Source organism: Mastigoproctus giganteus, chromosome 9 (genome assembly GCF_048544385.1).
Source record: "Mastigoproctus giganteus isolate SK-2022 chromosome 9, ASM4854438v1, whole genome shotgun sequence".
Lineage (NCBI taxonomy): Eukaryota > Metazoa > Arthropoda > Arachnida > Uropygi > Thelyphonidae > Mastigoproctus > Mastigoproctus giganteus.
Window position 1 is genome coordinate 66692182 of NC_143583.1, and position 17008 is coordinate 66709189.

Sequence of the window (17008 nt, forward strand, 5' to 3'; positions counted from 1 at the left end):
AAAATCTCTCTACCTCATTGTGTCAAATTCATCTGTTGTCTCTACCGTTCTCCAACTCCACTAATCACTTGGAGCTCTTTGACTTCTATCTTTGCAACTTGGCTTTCTCCAGTCAAATTTTACTAACAGTGAGGTAATTTTTCTTGGTGATTTTAATGTTTATAACTCCAGCTGGCTTCCCCTTTCTAGTCACACCAACCCAGCTGGTCAAGATGCTGAGGCTTTTGCAATTACTAATGACCTTGTACAGACTGTTAATTACCTTCAAGAATACCGGACAATCCTAACCATACAGCCAATACGCTTGATCTTTTTCTCACAAACAACCCTTCTAAGTACACGGTCGAAGTGAGTGGTCCTTTAGGCACCTCAGATCACAACCTGGTGATTGTCTCTTCACCAATGGAGCCTTTATCTCATGGCTATTCCAACCTCGTATTGTTTGGCATTACAAGAATGCAAAATGAACGGATGACCTTCGAGATTTTTTTCCTTCTTTTCTTTGGTCGGATTACTGTTTCAAAACTTCTGATGTCAAAGTTTTCTCAGATTGTGTCAGTGAAATTATTCTTGTAGGAATGGAATCCTTTATTCCACACTCCACTTTAAAATCTAGTCCTTTATCTAAACCTTAATTTTCCAATAAATGTGCTAAAGCTGTTCAAGAGAAGAACGTTGCATATCGTAGGCTTGTTTCCAATTCTTCAGTTTCATTTACTGCCTACACCAAAGCTCGCAACAATTGTAAAGCAGTTATTAATCCGTCCAAACTAGATTTTCAACAGGCTAAGAGTAGAAAACTTGCTTCTTGTCTAATGGTAGGCGAGCACTCTGGTCTCTTGCCAAAGCTATTGGCCACAACGTTTGCCCATCTCTGCTCCCACCTCTGTCAAAACCAGATGGTTCTGTTGTCATTTCAGCCAAGGATAAAGTTGACCTGCTAGCATCCTATTTTGATTCCAACTCCTGTATTAATGACCTTGGTAAAACACCTCCCACTATTTGTAGCATGCTCCATTCAATGCCTCCTGTGGTCTTCCGTCAAAAGGATGTCAGAAGGATTTTGACAAATCTTGATGCTAAGAAAGCTCTTGTTCTCAAAATCTGTGCTCCTTAATTTACTCCTGTTCTTTGCTGCTTTTTTCACTTTCTTATTCCAAAGATCTTTTTCCTTCTGCATGGAAATTTGCTCATATCCAGCCAGTTACTAAAAAGGGTGACAAATCCCATTGCAATTACTTCTACTCTTTCTAAAGTAATGGAGAAATCAATTAACTGCCAACTCTTAAACTACCTAAAAACTTTCTGTCTGATCAACAATTGCAAGTATGGATTCCATTAGTGTCGATACACTGGTGATATTCTTGCTTATGTTACCCATTTATGGACAAATTCAATGGAAAAGTTTGGTGAAACACAAGCAGTTGTTCTTGACATATCAAAGGCTTTTGATCATGTTTGGCATAAAAGTCTTCTAAACAAGCTTCCATCTTATGGTTTGCCAACTGATTTTTGTAATTGATTATCCACTCATGCACACCTTCTCGATGGTAAGCCTTGTTACGTCACATAGGTGGCAACGAAAGTGTAGAGGAGTTCTCTTCAAGATGCCTGGTCAGCGTGAAGAGGAAAAGATCAACCTTCCAGCACATGACAGCACGATGAAACAAATGGCCCTCAGTCCCCAGGAGCTTTCACTCCCCCTCTTATGGCAGCAAGAGGTTCAGAGTGGAAGCAGAGGGTGCTAAGAATCCCTAGGTATGATCAGGCTGCCATGCACGGAAACTGAACTTGGCCTGTTATAACGTAAGATCACTCATTGGTGAAGACCGGATATTAGAGCTGGAAAAGGAATTAGAAAATGTGAATTGGAATATCATTGGTTTGGCTGAAACAAGAAGAAGAAATGAATCACTTATAAGTTTATCAAGTGGAAATCTACTGTAAACCAATGGAAACAGTGAAAGGAGTGAAGGTGGAGTTGGCTTTCTGGTCCATAAAGATATAAAAAACATTTTGAACTTCAAAAGTACATCACCAAGCAAAGCAAGCTCAGACAACACCCAGGATTCACCCCAGCTAGAGACCTTTCACACCCTACTGCCTGGCCCATCTCCCCATGGTGCTGGACAGAAATTACGGGACTGTGGTGTTCCACAGACCCTTAGGCCAAGCTGAATGAACAACAGCCCAGCATATGCTCAACATTACACATGAACAACAGAAGAACTGAATGAACAACAGCCCAGCATACTCCCAACACTACACAATGCAAATTACATAATAACGCATGCCATCTGGACTTTAAAGAGTTTGTATTGTGTCACAATGCATAAAAAAGATATTAAATTAATAAGCATTGAAATCTTTTGGGAAAAAGGTCATGATTAATATACACCAAGCAAAATTCAAAAAAACCAAATACATTTTAAAATATTAAAATCTGGGGCCTGTTAGGAGATACCACCTGTGTAACAAAAAAAGCTAGGTTAAAGAAAATATAAAACAATACAAAGTAAAATCTGTTTGTATGTGTTAAAACCATATATAATAGCACAGCCTCTATGTTTTGAAATCTAGAAATTTCTCTGAGTAAGTGAACTTCAAAAATCTCTTATGGGTAGCCCTTTTGATTCATCCCTAAGAGAAGATTTTGAAGCGCAAAATTGTATCCAGCCCCAGGCTCCTGAAAATGTTTAAATGGTCCAATTTACTTACTAAAAGATTTACAAATAAATATTTGTGTGGCACATATATGTAAATGATCACCATTTTATAATTTAAAGAAAAATTTGTATTTATCCAATTACACATAATAAAATACAATTCAAATTGTTATTCTAATGGCACTGGAGCTTATTACTCATATCTGTGATAAGACAACTGTTACTGTAACATTTATGAAGACTTGGATAATGTTATTATTATTATTATTTGATTTTGTGTTCAGAAGAACTTTGAAATTCCTTATTAGAAAACTGTACAAAAAAGGAGGGGGAGGGGAACTGTCATTCCAAGATTAAATTCTCATCAATTTGAATTATTTATTTATTTGACTTAATAAACCTGCCCAAACTTGAGATTGAGTATACATCTTTTTAAAATAACCTAGACCCTATCACTGAGAGGGAAATCCCAAAAGCAATAGTGAAGCAATGGACAATGTAGTGCAATTCTAATTTTTATGGAAATATGTTATATTTTAATTTTGCCTTTATAATTTCAACAGGAAATATATATATGCTATATAACCAAATGTATTAGGACACCACACCATGAATATTGTGCACTACGCCAAAAGTCTTCTGCATATGCATACCATCTGAGACATACCAATATAAATCTTCTAGGCTGTACAGCAACAACAGCAGCATGTTAGAAGTTAGTATTCATTATGGTTTGAAGCATACAGCCTTTTATGTGTGCGCATGTGTGCAGATGTTATTCAATTAATTCTTAATGAAACCCAATAATACCTCAATAAAAAAGGTCTGGATTGCTTCAAACTCACAGACATGTTTAATGACCCATAAAGAGGGTAGTTCAAAACTCATCCATTGTCTATAGAAAACATAATAGAGAAGGTAAAAGAGAACAGAGGAATCTGTTGATATGTCAACCATTTGTAGGGAGTAGTATAGTCTTGGGCTCAATGGTAGGGCAGCTATGCACAAGCCCAGTATTGGGAACAACAACAATCCAAATCCAAATGCTGTTTGGACTGATGTTGTTCCCAATGTTCATGGATTCTAGAACAGTGGCAGAAGATGCTATCAGAACAACAAGTCTTGCTACACAATGTTTCATTCTGGTATACATGGTTGGATATGGGATTACCTGGAGGGCACTTTCTGTCAGAATATCATCTTGACTATGAAGTTTGATGAAGGCAGTCTTTTGATAAGGAACTGTTTTAGCTAGTTTGGACTTGGTCTATTAGTAGTAGTAGCATTTGAAACCACAAAATTCATGGCCTACTTGGATGCTCTGAACAATTATGAGCTATTTATACTATGGCAGTAGTATGAAAACAGGCTTTATCATTATCAGCACAACAATATATCAGCCACAGTGAGGTTTACAAAGGAGTGGTTTGTGGACAATGGCATTGAAAAATTGGACTGTTGGCTCAGGGACTGGATCTCAACTTTAGTGAACACCTGTGGAATGAAATGGAGTACTAGTTTTGGTTACAGCCAAAATGACTTTCTTTCTTTCCAAACTGGAGTTGTACATCAAGTTGATCATAAAGGTATCTCCTTTGTAATATCAAATTATAGCAATGATAGAGTTTGTAAAGATATTGATAGATTTAAAGTTAATGAAGCGGCATGGCCAAAATTTGATTATTTATTTGTGACACGTGTGGACCAGGTGGATTGGAAAGATTTAACTGCAGATGAGTATGTGGACCAGTTTTTGCAGATATTAGTAAATTCCTGTTGTGCCAGTATGAAAAAGAAAAAGTGTCTTGACAAGCCAGTGTTTTGGTGGAACTTTGAACTGACAAATTTACGGAAAGTAATGTTTAGATATCGAAGACTCTTACAAAGATCAAGAAGAAATCAGGATAATGAACTAATTGAAATGTATAAGGAACTGTATAGAGAATCTCGAAGTGACTTCGTTCGTGCTGTCAATAAAACTAAAAAATTAAAATGGCAAGAATATGTGAGGGAGCAGGGATCACGAGATCCATGGTCAATATTTAAAATTATTAATGGTAAGAGAACCCACTTAGATATTTTAAGCTCCATTGGTAATCAGTCCAATTTTACAACTACTTGGAAGGATTCCATGGACAGGATACTGGATGAGCTCTTTCCACAGGACATGGGGCAATTAAGGCCAGATCAGAGGCAAATTGTGGATAATAATATTGGGTATAGTTCTATAGAAGTTGAAGGAAGATTCACTTTGAGTGAAGTAAGTGGTGCAATGGACTGGGCAAAAGTAGGTAAATCACCGGGCCTTGATTTAATTGAAGTTAATGTTATGAAAAGGGCATTTAAATTAAAACCTGAATTATACTTAGATATGTATAATAAATGTTTGGAAGCAGGTACCTTCCCATCATGTTGGAAGAGGGCGAGAATAAAACTTTTAATTAAAGGAATAGATCGCTTAATGAATGAAACTGGTTCATACCGTCCTATTGCTCTCTTGCTGGTGATGGCTAAAATTTATGAGAGACTAATTATAAATAGACTGATGATTAAATATGAAGAAATGCAGCTGTCGTCAAGTAGCCAGTTCGGCTTTAAGAAAGGATTTTCAACGGAGGACGCAGTTTGCAAATTAGTCAGAACAATGGAGGAGAGTGAATGGGCGGTATGGTCTAGGAATATTTATTGATTTTAAAGGAGCCTTCGACTGACTTTGGTGGGAGGGATTACAAATTGACAAATGTAAAGTACTACACATGGGAAACAGCAACCCCAGAGCAACGTATCAACTCTGTGGTACTAGACTTCCATCCCTTGTAGTGGAGGTTGATAGCCTAAATAAGTTTAAGGCTCAGCTGGACAGGTATTTTGAACGAACAGAGGGGTGAAGTGGAAGTGGTTTTTTTTTTTTTTTTTTTTTGGCTGATGCTGCATAAGCTTGCTTTCTTGCATCAAATGCCTCTACTAATGCTAATGTCCAGGATAAGTGTTACAAAATGTTCATTAACACTATACAAAGTTTTTAGAAGTTATATTAAAGACAGAAAAATATTAGTTAGTACTAAGTATACTGAGGTAGAAAAGGAAGTACAAAGAGGTTGTCCACAGGGCTCGGTGGTAGGCCCTTTTGCCTGGAAGATTGTACTAGATGAATTCTTAAATATGGACATACCTAATGTGGTAAAAATTGCATACGCTGATGATCTGGTTTTAATAGTGCAGGGAAGTGCAAGGTCTATATTAGAAAAAAGGGCAGAAATAGCCTTAAAAGAATTAGAAAATTGGACAGTCAGATATAAGCTAGAGATTTCTAGAGAAAAGATGGTTCAAATGCTCCTAAAAGGAAGATTAAGCATGAACTGAGCTCCCACGGTGAGACTTCTGGGGTCTGCCTTTCGATATGTTAAAGTAACATTATATTTGGGAGTTAAATTAGAACAAAAGTTATTTTTTACTGAGCACGTTAAATATATTAAAGAAAAAATTAGGACATTGCATGCCAGGCTCCAGAGAGTAGTTAAGAGTTGACTGGGGTATTAAAGGACGATCACTTAATTTACTGTATGAATGTTTATATATCCCCATAGTTACCTATGCCTCTGGAGCTTGGATACATAGAATTTCAAATGTAATGATTCAAAAATATTTGACTCAGTTTCAAAAATTCGCCTTATTAGGCATTACAAGAGCATGTTGAACGGTGTCCTCAGAGGCCTTACAGGTGCTCTCAGGAAGGATGCCAGTGCATTATGCAGTTTTGATGAGTGGATTGTTTTACCATACCAAAAGGAATATAAGAAAAACTTTTTTAGAAATAACATCTTGTCCTGAAAATAGGGAATATAGTGGTTTGGATCTAAAAAATGAGAAACTTAGAATATTAAAGGAAATATATTTAAAATGGCAAGAGAGTTGGGAAGTTAGCGAAAAAGGAAGACAAACTTATATATTCCTTTCTAAAGTTGATATAGTTGATGTGAAGAAAAAGGAATGGTTGCAATTCAGAATGCATACTGCATTCTTAATAACAGGACATGGCCTGGCAATGAGGTTGCACCAGTTGGGGCTTAAAGATAATGGTTTATGTAATTGTGGAGTTCTGGAAACCTCTGAGCATATTATGTTTGACTGTCCTAATTATGTAGATATAAGATCTTATTTAGAGAGATTTTTAGGATGTCCTTTGGAGAGGGGTAATGTCTGGATCCTGTTTTCGGATAAAAGAATATTTGTATATTTTAATGAATTTGTAAATAAAGTTTTCAAAAGACGTTAGAGATTACAGCTAGATAGTGGAGGCCCGCCTCCTAGTGGCAGGGGCGGTAACTCCCATGATTAAGATCGGAAAACTGAAGTTTAAACCATAATTTTTCTCATGGGAGGCTAAGTGGCCAAAATATTATTTTGTTAAATTAATTGTGTTGAGTTACAATTTTTATTTATTAACTAATTTGAATCTATAATCAACGCAGACAAGTAGAAGTTCATTCAGATCTTAGCCATGGATAGGCTGCGGCCTGGGGAATGGCAGATTTTAATGAATGCTTAAATGGAAATTTCCAAACTGGCTGTGTAAGCTGCTTTGCAGGAGGAATGTATGCAAATTCTGGCTGATGCCTACTGGAAATTCGTAGAAATATACCTAAGAAGTTTTAGACTATCATAAAGGCCATACTATACATTATGTTTTTGAATTAAAGTCAGTTTTGCAACTACTTGTGTGTGTGCTCAAATATTTTTGGTCATGGTCATATAATGTTGGGAATAAATACATTAATTCCCTTCCCATTGAATCTTTTGAAGTTTAAAATGCAGTAATATGGAAACTAAGGAAGAACTAATATATACAATACCGTGACATCTTCTCTTTCAGTTGGATCTTGTTCATACTCACTAATGATACTATCACGATCTGATTCATCTTTAGTTTCAGTAACAGCTCCAGATTTTCTAATCAGTGAAAAAAAATTTTAAAAAGGAAAATTATTTCAACATCTAGTTAAATTTTAAATTTAATAAGCAGCTGATATTAAAAAATGTTGTTTCAAAAGAATGCTTTTGGAACAAACGAGATATTCTTAAAAGTGACACCCAATGTTTTATCTATTTTGAGGGCATTAAAATGAATTTTGTTAGACTAAACAAGCTAGCATGAGAGAGAGTGTGTGTGTGTGTGTGTGTGTGTGTGTGTGTGTGTGTGTGTGTGTGTGTGTGTGTGTGTGTGTGTGTGTGTGTGTGTGTGTGTAAGAGAGAGGAAGATTGACCCATTTTCAATTCCAAACTACATTTTATCTTTTCAAAAGGGACTATGTATGCTTCCCCCTTTTTAAAAGTTTTTGAGGCATAGAATCCACCATACTATCCAATCCCTCAACATACCTGAGCTGTGTGTGCCTGGTATCTGGATGACATTGTTGCTAGTGAGTCACAGTAGGCAGAACTTTGAAGGATTTCACCCCAACATTAACAACACTAATTTCAATACTGCCCTCACTTCAGAAACAGAAATGAACCACTCTTTATTAGTTTTTGATGTGTTTATAAAAGACACTATAACTCTGTTCAAGTATAACCTCCAACCACTCAAACTGAATCTAGTCAAATGGATTGTGCTTCAGGTAGTAGTAGTAGTGGCATGTGATGCAAGAAAGCAAGTGTATGAGCTTATCCAGCATCAGTCAAAAAAAAAAAAAAAAAAAATCACACCATTCCCTCCAAATGCCTGTCCAGTTCTTCAAATTTATTTAACCTATCAACTTCCACAACGATAGATGGAAGTTTGTTCCAGTAATTAACCGCCCGCTGGCTAAAGGCAAATTTCCGCACATCTATTCTACATCTGTCCTTTCTTAATTTGAATTTATGCCCCCTTAGGTTCGTAATCTGAACAAGTGGAAGGATCCCATCAGAATTCAGCGTGCTCAACCCATTCAAGGCATTATACACCTCAATCAGATCACTGCGCAGGTGCCTAGTCTCCAGCCACTGCAATTTGCAGAACTTAAGCCTCTCTTGGTAGGAGGATCCCTTCATTCCCCTCACCAATCTTGTTTCCCTTCTCTGTACATGCTCAAGCAAATCTACATCCTTCCTAAAATGAGGCCTCCAGACCTGTATGCAGTACTCAAGGCATGGCCTGACAATTGCCTTATACAGAGGGACAATCACCTCCTTTTCCCTGCTAGCAAAATTCCTATATATCATTGACAAAACCCCATGACTTGCTCTGGCAGCCTGTCTGCATTGCTCAGAAAACTTCATATCTGACTGCACAATTACTCCCAGATCTTTTTCATTTTCTACCACCTTAAGTGTAGTGCCACACAGTTGGTACGTTTCTCTGGGGTTACTTCTACCCATATGCAGTACTTTGCATTTATCGAGGTTAAACTTCAGTTGCCACTTCTTAGCCCATCTGCCCAAATTATCTAGATCCTGTTGCAGTAGCACACTGTCATTACTGTCATTAACAACCCTGCCAACCTTTGTATCATTTGCAAACTTCGACACTAAGCCTGATATACCTTCATCAATATCATTGATAAATATACAAAACAACAGTGGACCCAACACCGAACCCTGTGGGACTCCACTAATAACATTAGTCCACGAAGAGCAGCACCCATTAATTACCACCCTCTGTCTTCTCCCACTCAACCATCCTTTTATCCATTGTAGCAACTTACCCTTAATACCATTCTGCTTCAATTTGTACAATAGTCTTCCATGCGCAACAGTGTCAAAAGCTTTCCTGAAATCCAAATATATGATATCAAAATTATTTTTTGCATCCAGTTCCTTTGTAACCACATTATAATAGCCTATCAAATTTGTCAGACAAGACTTTCCCTTAACAAACCCATGCTGTGTCTGAATTATTGCTGCAGTCTTGTCTAGATGATCCTGCAATTCATCTTTAACCAGTGACTCCATATTTTACCCGGAACAAAAGTTAAACTAGAAGTTAAAGGTGGAACTGCCAAGAGATTAGCTAAGAATTTGTTCATCATTAGACAGATTCTTATATGAACTAGTTACTTCCGAAGCATCTATGAGATGGTTATATATCCAACACCATCCCAAGATCCTTGAACAAAGGGTAGGGGAGGAATTCCAAGCTTCACTCACTCTTCTGTTAAGGGAAAGTGAAGGCATATGAATAATATGCTACAAAATACAAAATGTTAAAGTTTTCTGCATAGAAAAGAGGAAGCTTAAACAAATCCTCAGGATTTTGTATTATCCAAGTCAAGGCACAGTTTACCAAGTTGACTGTCAGTGCAGTAAACACTGCATAGGGCAGCCATTCCAGAAATAAACTGAAATGGCTTGCAGCACTAGAATAGAAGAACATTCCAGTGTTGCAAGTTTGTAGAGTCTGGCAAGCAGTGCTGTAACCTTTCACATTTTTTTTATGAAAACCAATAAATCAACTTGAAACAGTCAAAAGATCATTTCAGTAGTACACTAAAGAACGTGAAACGTCATGAAGGTCTGAATAATCCAATCCACTTACTCTAATAATTTAACCATGAATAAGGTAAGTGTTATCAGTTCCTCCTTCCACATTTCTTTCTTCAAACATACAATCAGAAAATTCACTGACAGCACTACACAAGTAATCATGAGGTCATAATCAATCAGAGTCTGAAAATTTAATTTGTCCGAAATCTGAACAAGATCATCAGTAGTTATGCTATTCACATCTACTGGGCTAATGTTGTTCATCGCTTTTCTTCTAGTGTTAACATAAGCAAGATTTCTTTGCATTCTTAGCCAAGGACTTTTTATAATCTGCCTTAGCTTGTCTAACACCCCTCTCCCTATGTGACCTGAATGAAAACTAGTTTATACTTGCTCCATGTCTCTGCTAATTTATAATAAATTCATGAATTTTTCTTCTCTGCCACTAGTCTCATCACTTCATCTGATATCCATTTAGGTCTAAACCTAGAACTATGTTTCTTACAAGTTGGTATGAAAACCTTAGTAGCTTCTACAATTACTTCCCTGAATGCCTCCCATTTAGAATTTGCAGATAGCCCCAGGGGCTCACATCTGGTGAGTATGGGCTTGGCATACCCAGGGTCCTGAGCTGGATATCATCATTCTTCTCTTCCTTGGTGATTCCCTTCTACTTCTCTCTCTCTCTCTCAGGGTAATTCACAATTTTTTTTTTTTTGGCTGGTGCAGCAAAAGCCTCAGGCTTCCTTGCACCATATGGCATAATGATAATAATAATAATAATGGTAACCTCGTCAGTTCGTATCACCAAAAGGAATTTAAAAACTGCTTAAGTTACCTTTATGAAAGCAAAGTCCCTTCCATTACTTATAATCAGATCAGGAGTACTGCCTTATCTTGTTGCCTCATTAACATGCTGCTGTAGAAAACAAGTCATGCAATAAATCCAGAAAATGTTTGCTACTGTGTGAGTAACCAATCACAAGTCCCAGTCAATGTCTTGAAAGTTCAAGTAGTAGCAGTAGTTGCAATAATAATGGGAAAAAAAAAAAAAAAAAAACAGTTCACCTGCCCATCCGTATCCTCCAAGAACTCGTCTAGTTCATCCTTGAATTTATTCAATCTATCCACTTCCACAACAGATGGAAACCTGTTCCAACAATCAACCACCCACTGGCTGAAGGCAAACTTCCACTCATCTATTCTGCAACCATCCTTCCTCAACTTCAATTTATGCCCTCTCATGTGAGTAGTCTCAGCAAATTGAAGAATACCATTAACATTCAGCTTACCCAATCTATTCAAGGCTTTAAACGCCTCAACCAGATTTCCCCACAGATGCCTGGTCTAGAGATGCTGCAATTTGCAGAACTGAAGCCCTTCTAGGTAAGAGCATCCTTTTGTTTCCTTCACCAATCTGGTTGCCATTCTCTGCACTCATTCCAGCAGATCTACATCTGTCTTAAAGTGAAGCCCCCAGACCTGTATACAGTACTCAAAATGTGGCCTAACCATGGCCTTATACAAAGGGATAATCAACTCCTTATCCCTGCTAGCAAAATTTCTGTATATAATTGACAAAACCCCATGAACTGTCCTGGCAGAATGTCTTCAATGCTCAAAGAATTTCATGTCTGACTGCATAATTACACAAAGGTCTTTTTCATTCTCCACTATTCTGAGTGTAGTATACACACATTAGGGGGAATATGAATTCCTCATGTGTGAATGCACATGCAAAATATCTATTCAATTTGTCTGCAACCTGAGCAGGATCATCAACAGTTAACCGATAGACATCAAGTGGTCCAATGTGATTCAACCCTTTCCTTCTATTGTTAATATAAGCATAGAAGTCTGTTGTTTTTCTTTGCATTCTTTGCCAGAGACTCTTCATAATCTGCCTTAGCTTGCCTAACCTCCCATGTGACTTGATTACAGATTAATTTATATCTACCATAGGTTTCTGCACCATCTAATAATGCTAGGTGCAGAGACTGTGAAGAAATTAGGTGCCAACTTAGCGTTCTGATGGGCATCTATGAGAGTTTGAGGTGTAGGGTAAATGCCCTCAAAGAAATTAATATGAGGGGCTCATTCCTGTGCATCAGGCAACACAGTGGCAATCTCCAAGGCAGAATGCACTGGTCCCACAGGAACTAGTTATTGTCAGGGAGACGGGGAATATAGTATCCAAAAAGGATAGGTGGAACAGGATCAGAGTAAGTCTGCCAGGGGTAAAATTTGATGACATTGTAGAGCAGATATCTTTTAAGGGCACAAAAGGTGATGTTGTTGTACATGTTGGCACTAATGACCTTAAGAGTAAGAGATCTGCAGATTTACTTAACAAGTACAAGTCAATGCTAAAAAAAAGTCACGAGTTAGGGTTAAATTTGAAATTGTCTGCAATTCTGCCAAGACACGATAGGAGGGAGTATATGATGAGAGTCTTGTCAATCAATTCGGCTCTGGAGAAATTGTGCAAGGCTCATGGGGTAGAATTTTTTTCAGTGTGGTCTGTGCTTGCTAACAGGAGAAACTGCTTCTACACGGATGGGGGATGGGATACACTTAAATAGAAAGGGTGCAAGAATATTTTCTGATGCTATCAAGGCAGTGTTAGGCGGGTCTGAAAAATGCTAGTTTAGGGGTATTCAAAGACTAAAAGATCAACGGTAGCTGCAGGCAGAAGCGAAAGTGATCCTTGCACTGCTTCTATTTGTAATCAGCAGCAGCCTAGAGAGCAAGTTGCAGAGGGTTTCAAGAGCTGCTGGGAGTCATCATGGAACAAGTAAATACATGGGCTATGTTAGGGTAACTAAGAGTAAGAAAATGTGCATGTATACTTACATGTACACTAATGCTAGAAGTATCATCATTATCATCTATCATCATTCTGCTATTCCATGAGTCGACGTATGAAGCCTCGCCACCATGCTCTGTCCGTGTACTTCTCTCCATCGTTGATTTCACTCCAATTTCCTCCTCTCTTAATGACATCGGTCTTTATCATGTCCTGCCATCTCATTCTTGGTCTCCCCCTTGGTCTTTTGTCCTTTAATTGTAAATCTAACATTCTTCTTGGCAAACGCCTCTTGTTAATCCTCTTGACATGTTCAAACCATTTCAAATGGGACCTTTCAATCCTATTCTGGAGTTTTCCAACCTGAATTCTCTCCTTATCACATCATTCCTGATTTTGTCACATCTTGTCTTTCTGGCTATGCTCCTCACAAATCTCATTTCCCTGAATTCTGCTTTCATCCTTTTTCCTCATAGTCCAAGTTTCAGATGCATATGTCAGAATTGGTACATAATAGGCCTGATATATAGCCTTCTTACGCTTCAGTGGTATGTTCCCGTTCCAGATCAGATCTTTTGTCTGCCTATAGAAATTCCACCGGCTTGTATCCTTCTACTTATTTCTTCGTCTATTACTCCAGTCTTTGTAATGGTGTTTCCTAGATGCTTGAAGTTGTTAACTGTTTTTAGCTGTTTCCCTTCCATTGTAATGTAACCGTCAAGCTTGCCACTCCTCTTTAGAACCATTACTGCACTCTTCTCCTGACTGAAAACCAGTCCAAATTCATTGGCCATACTAGCCCATATATCAACTTGCTATTGCACTTGTTCCCTACTCTCTCTCCATATGCAGAGGTCATCTGCGAAGGGCACGATTTTCATCTGGTCCTGTCCAAGTTGTTCCACCACTCTACACTGCACATCATTCATGACAGCTATGAACAGTAGTGGTGACAGGACGCCTCCTTGCCTCAAACCTGAAGTTATTTTGAAGCTCTCCATTAACCCCACCACTGTTCTTACTTTGCTCACTGTATTGGTGCACACATTCTCAATTCTCTCCACAAGATGTTCCTCTATCCCCAAGTTTCTCAAAACCTCCCACACTTTCTCTCTCTTTACAACATCAAACGCTTTCTTTATATCCAAAAATGCCATCCATAATTCTTTATCGTATTCATAACAGTTTTCCATCAGTTGCCTGATGCAGAAAATCAGATCCACCATCGATCTGCCAAGCCTAAAGCCGTACTGTTCTTCGGCCATCCTATTTTCAATCATTCCTCTTATCTTCCGCTCTAACACTCTCTCATACAGCTTACTCACATGCGATGTCAGTGTGATGCCTCTACAATTGGAACACTTTTTCCTGTTCCTATTCTTGAACAACGGGATGATCAAACTTTCTTTCCAGTCCTTTGGCACCTGTCTCTCATCCCAGATCTTATGGAACAGTCTGTATGTCCATGCTATCCCCGCCTCACCTGTAGCCTTCAGCATTTCTCCATTTATCTCATCCATACCAGCAGACTTACCTGTCTTGATGTATTTCCATGCCTGCACTACATCATTCCAAGACAAGTCTGTCTGCTCTCTCTCTCTCTCTCTCTGTACCTTCGCTTTCATCCCCTCTTTTATGATTAACCTGCCTTTGTCTCTTTTGCTGGCATTCCTGCACGTTCAACAGATTTTCAAAATACTTCTTCCTGTTCCTCTTATCTCTTGTCCTTGGTTATTAGATTCTCATTCTCATCCATCAAGTATTTGCTCTGTTCACCATCTCTTCTCCTCACCATACCATATAGCATCTTTTTATTACCGTTGATATCTCGTCGCAGAGTTTCACTCCATTCTTCCAACCACAGTTTTCTTTCCTCGTTAACTATCCTCTTGGCCTCTCTTTTCACGGTTTCATATCTCTCTTTATTCTCGTCATTTCTGTTCTGAGAGTAGGTTCTGAATGCATTATTCTTGATTTTCACAGCCTCTCTCATCCTATCATTCCACCATAGAGTTTCTTTCCATCTCCTTTTATTGTTTGTCCTTCCACAAACCTGCTCTGTCAGTCCTACTATACAGTCTTTGAATGCTTTCTATTCTGATTCCATGCCATTCACCACTGTCTTGGGTACAACTTTACTGAACTCTTCTCTGAACATTGCCTCTTTTTCCTCTTCTTTCAACTTCCACACCCATAGTTTTCTCTCTCTTGTTATTTTGATCTGCTTCAATTTAGGGAATCTTAAAACTCCAACAACTAATCTGTGATCACTACCCAAGGAGACACTAGGAATGACCTTGACGTCCACTAGTCTTCTGTGTTTCTCTTTATCCACGAGTATATAGAATGCTAGAAGTATAGTAAATAAAATTGATGAATTTGAAGTGCTGATCAAGACATCAAAGGCAGATATTGTTGGGATATCAGAAATATGGTGTCACACAGATATAAGCAGTGCAGTATTAGAATTTGGGGAGTACAACGTGTACAGAAAGGACAGACAGGGTAGGAAGGGAGGAGGAGGAGGGATTATACTGTTAGTTAAGAAACACATAAAATCTAAGGAAGCGCATCCAGTTGACATGGGTGGACAGTGCATGTTGAGTCTGTTTGGTGTCACATAAACACTGGGAAAGGGAAAATGAGAGTAGGAGTATGTAACAGGCCTAATGACGCTGATGAGTATAATGAACAGTTGTGCAGAGAAATAGAATGGGCCAGTAAATCAGAATTTCTTGTAATGGGGAGTTTTAACTTTCCAGATATTGACTGGAACTTGTGGGTTGGTCACGTGTACGCTAGCAAGACTTTTGTGGATTTATTGGAGGACTGTTTTCTACAGTAACATGTTCGAGGGGCAACCAGAGGGAGTAATACCCTTGATCTGATTATCAGTAGGGATGAAGCATGCATTAAGAATTTGCAGATAAAGGAACCACTAGGTGACAGTGATCACAGTGTATTAATATTGGATTTACTTAAATCCAATATTAGGCAATGGTCAGGCCACACCTTGAATAATGTATACAGCTCTGGAGGCCTCATTTTAGGAAGGACGTCGAGTTTCTAGAATGAGTACAGAGAAGGGCAACAAGATTGGTGAGAGGAACTAAGGGGTGCTCTTACCAAGAGAGGCTTAAATGCTACATGTTGCAATATCTGGAGACTAGTCACCTGCGAGGTGATCTGATTGAGGTGTACAAGGCCTTGAATGGTTTGAGCAGGCTCAATGCTGATTGGGATACTTCCGCTTGCTCAGACCACGAACCTGAGGGGACATAGATTCAAACCGAGGAAGACAGTTGTAGAATAGATGTGCGGAAGTTTGCCTTTAGCCAACAGGTAGTTGATTGATGGAACAGACTTCCATCTATTGCTGTGGAATAGGAGGTGAAATGGGAAGGGTTTTTTTTTTTTTTTTTTTTTTTCTTTGGCTGATGCTGTATAAGCTTGCTTTCTTGCATCATATGCCTCAACTAATGCTAATACTAATGCCAATTTCTATGCATCCCATGCACTCCTCTTCTCTGCCACAAGTCTCAATAGTTCATCTGACATTCATTTAGGTCTAAGCCTTGAACAGTATTTCTTTGTTGGAATGAAAAGCCTAGTACCTTTTTTGATTACTTCCTTGAATACTTTCCATTTAGAATTTTCTGTTGGTAACATCATCAGTTGGTCCCACTGCACACAATTTATAAACTGTCTCAGACCTCTGTAGTCACCCTTATGAAACCCAAAGTCTTTCCCTTTACCCTTGACAATAGTTATGTCTTTAATTAAATTTCAAATTAGCACACTGCAATTTTTGTCACCCAGTGGATCTTTTACCTGAAGCTCCTTGATGCAAGAATCACTGCTGATAACCAGATCAAGAGTATTGCTTCCTCTTGTTGCCTTTCTAACATGCTGCTGTAGAAAACAGTTATCTAAGAAATCCACAAAAGCCTTGCTAGTCTCTGAGTGGCCAACCCACAAATTCCAGTCAACATCTGGAAAGTTAAAATTCCCTGTTATGAGACATTATGATTTTCTGCCCTACTCTATTTCCCTATATATCTGTTTGGTATAC

At 38.3% G+C, this 17008-nt stretch overlaps 1 protein-coding gene across 1 annotated transcript in view; it reads right to left on the reverse strand.

Moving 5' to 3' along the window:
* Nucleotides 1–7492: 7492 nt before the first annotated feature.
* The window catches only part of LOC150080328 (dynamin-1-like), a 61080-nt gene continuing 51564 nt past the window's right edge, over nt 7493–17008 (reverse strand). The window contains exon 11 of the mRNA XM_090380685.1: nt 7493–7616. Coding sequence (XP_090236811.1) covers nt 7493–7616 — 124 coding nt within the window. The remainder of the gene's footprint in view (nt 7617–17008) is intronic.